The sequence below is a fragment of the Numida meleagris genome, unplaced genomic scaffold, assembly GCF_002078875.1.
Source record: "Numida meleagris isolate 19003 breed g44 Domestic line unplaced genomic scaffold, NumMel1.0 unplaced_Scaffold283, whole genome shotgun sequence".
NCBI lineage: Eukaryota > Metazoa > Chordata > Aves > Galliformes > Numididae > Numida > Numida meleagris.
The window spans coordinates 218,062-221,364 of NW_018364534.1; the positions used below are offsets into that span (position 1 = coordinate 218,062).

General features: G+C 60.3%; 1 protein-coding gene across 1 annotated transcript in view; it reads left to right on the forward strand.

Annotated features, from left to right (window-relative positions):
- Positions 1–3,303, forward strand: part of BRD4 (bromodomain containing 4) — an 88,769-nt gene that overhangs the window by 76,330 nt on the left and 9,136 nt on the right. The window contains exons 13-14 of the mRNA XM_021382727.1: positions 8–428; positions 1,700–2,236. Coding sequence (XP_021238402.1) covers positions 8–428; positions 1,700–2,236 — 958 coding nt within the window. The remainder of the gene's footprint in view (positions 1–7; positions 429–1,699; positions 2,237–3,303) is intronic.

Sequence of the window (3,303 nt, forward strand, 5' to 3'; positions counted from 1 at the left end):
TTGGAAGCCGCGCGTCCGGCTGTCTCACGATGTGTCTCCCCTTCAGCATCACCATCACCACCACCAAGCGGTGCAGCAGCAGCAGCAGCAGCAGCAGCCGCCTCCGCCGCCGCAGCCCCCGCAGCAGCCCCCGCCGCCGCCGCAGCAGCAGCAGCTGCCGCCGCAGCAACTGCAACCGCAGCCACCACCCCCGCCGCCGGTCCCCCCGCAAGCGCCGCCGCCGATGAAATCCTCCCCGCCGCCTTTCGTTCCTGCTCAAGTCTCCGTCATGGAGCACCCGCTCCCGGGGAACATGTTCGACACTATGCCGCATTTCACTCAGCCCATCATGCATCTTCCTCAGCCGGAGATGCCGCCTCATCTTCCCCAGCCGCCTGAGCACAGCACTCCTCCCCACCTGAACCAACACGCCGTGGTCTCGCCTCCAGGTGAGCGCAGCATGGGTGCTGGGCGCTCTGCATTGGGTGCTGGGCACTGTGCATTGGGTGCTGGGCGCTCTGCATTGGGTGCTGGGAGCTCTACTTTGGGTTCTGGACACGCTACGTTGAGTACTGGATACTCTACGTTGGGTCCCGGACGCTCTACGTTGAGTGCTGGGTACTTTGTTGGGTGCTGGATGTTCTACATCGGGTGCTGGACGCCTACTTGGGTGCTGCGCGCTCTGTGTTGGATGCTGAACGCACCACGTTGGGCGCTGGACGCTCTACATTGAGTGCTAGGCGCTTTGTTGGGTGCTGGGTGCTCATGCATCGGGTGCTGCATACCCTGGACTGGGTGCCGGGCACCTTGTTGAGTGCTGGACACCGTGTGTTGGGTGCTGGATCCTCTACATTTGGTGCCAGGCACCTTGCGTTGGGCGTGGGACGCCTTGTTGGGTGTTGGCCAACTTGTGTTGGGTCCTGAGCGCTCTACGTTGGGTTCTGGACACTTGGTTGGGTGTTGGACCCTCTGTGTTGGGTGCTGGACACCCTGCGTTGTGTGCTGGTGCCTTGTGGTGGGTGCTGGACACCCTGTGGCGGATGCTGGAGCATCCACAGCCACAAATCCGGGGTGGGAGGATGAGGCCAGAGCCAGGATCTGGGGTTGGTGTCCTGCTGGAGGTGTCGGGTAGCATCTTGGAAGGCAGTGTCATAGAGTCACAGACTGGTCTGGGTTGGAAGGGACCTTAAAGGTCGTAAAGCCATACAACATTTGGGATGGAAGGGTCTTCAGTGACCTCAGGGCCACGGAATGGATTGGGTTGGGTTCGAAGGGTCCTTGAAGGTCAGCCAACAATAGAATGACTTGGGTTTGGGTTGGAAGAGTCCTTAAAGATCATAGAACCATAGAATCCTAGTACGACTTAAATTGGAAGGGTCCTCAAAGACCGTAGAACAATGAGATCACGTCACTGTGCGGTTGGAAGGGACCCCAAAGGCCCCCAGTCCCACCCGTGCCATGGGCTGGGTGCCCCCCACCAGCTCAGGCTGCCCCAGGCCCCATCCGCGGCCTCGGGCACCTCCAGGGATGGGGCACCCACGGCTCTGGGCAGCAGTGCCAGCCCCTCACCGTCCTCTGAGCAAAGAATTTCCCCCTCCCATCTGAGCCAGATCTCCATTCTCGGAGTTTAAAACCCATCCCCCTCGTCCTTACCGCCGTCCGACCGTGCCAGAAGTCGCTCTCCACCTTTCTCACGAGCTCCCTGTCCGTCTCTCCCCAGCTTTGCACAACGCTCTGCCTCAGCAGCCCTCGAGACCCAGCAACCGCGCCGCCGCTCTGCCCCCGAAGCCTCCGCGCCCGCCGGCCGTCTCGCCAGCCATCAGCCAGCAGCCCATGCTCCCTCAGCCGCCTCTGCCCCAGCCTCCCCAGGTCCTGCTGGAGGACGAGGAGCCTCCCCCGCCTCACCACAGCCTGCCTCTGAGCACCAGCCAGATGCAGCTCTACCTTCAACAGCTGCAGAAAGTGCAGCCGCAGACTCCTCTTCTCCCTTCAGTGAAGGTCCAGTCGCAGCCCCAGCCTCCCCTGCAGCCTCCGGCGCACCCCGCGGTGCAGCAGCTGCAGCACCAGCCCCAGCAGAGGCCCATGCACATGCAACCCATGCCCTTCCCTTCCCACATCCCCCAACCGCAGCCACCTCCGCAGCAGCATCCGCCCCCGCAGCCGCCGCCGCCGCAGCCTCCGCAGCCGGCGAAACCTCAGCAAGTCATCCAGCATCACCCCTCGCCGCGGCACCATAAGCCCGATCCCTACTCGACCGGTGAGCAGGAGCCGTGGCCGCAGACCCCGCACCCTTTGGTGGACGCAGGGGTGGCTCGGCGTCGTCTCCACGTCCTCCAAGGGCGCTTTGCGTCGAGTATTGGGCGCCTTGTTGGGTGTCGGCCAACTTGTGTTGGGTACTGGACGCTCTCCGTTGGGCTCTGGGCATGTTCTGAGTGTTGGCCAGCGTGTGTTGGTACCGGACACTCTCTGTTGGTTGTTGGCCAACGTGTGTTGGGTAGTGGACACTCTCTGTTGGGTGTTGGTCATCATGTGTTGGGTACTGGACACTCTCCATTGGGTGTTGGTCAATGCGTGTTGGGTCCTGGACACTCTGTTGGGTGTTGGTCAATGTGTATTGGTACCAGGAACCCTCTGTTGGTTGTTGGCCAACATGCATTAGGTACTGGACATTCTCCATTGGGTTCTGGCCAACGTGTGTTGGTACCGGACGCTCTCTGTTGGGTGTTGGCCAATGTGAGTTGGGTACTGGACACTCGCCATTGGGTGTTGGTCAACGTGTGTTGGTACCAGACATTCTCCACTGGGTGTTGGCCAACGTGTGTTGGTACCGGACACTCTCTGTTGGGTGTTGGTCATTGTGTGTTCGTACCAGACGTCTTCCATTGGGTGTTGGTCAGCGTGTGTTGGTAGCAGACACGCTCTGTTGGGCGTTGGCCAACGTGCATTGGGTACTGGACATTCTCCATTGGGTGTTGGCCAACGTGTGTTGGTACTGGACACTCTCTGTTGGTTGTTGGCCAGTGTGTGTTGGGTACTGGACACTCTCCACTGGGTGTTGGTCAACGTGTGTTGGTAGCAGACACCCTCTATTGGGCGTTGGTCATTGTGTATTGGTTCCAGACACCCTCTGTTGGTTGTGGGCCAACGTGTGTTGGTACCAGACATTCTCCACTGGGTGTTGGTCAACATGTGTTGGTACTAGACACTCTCTGTTGGGTGTTGGCCAACATGTGTTGGTACCAGACACTCTCTGTTGGGTGTTGGCCAACGTGTGTTGGTACCAGACACCCTCTGTTGGTTGTTGGCCAACGTGTGTTGGTACCA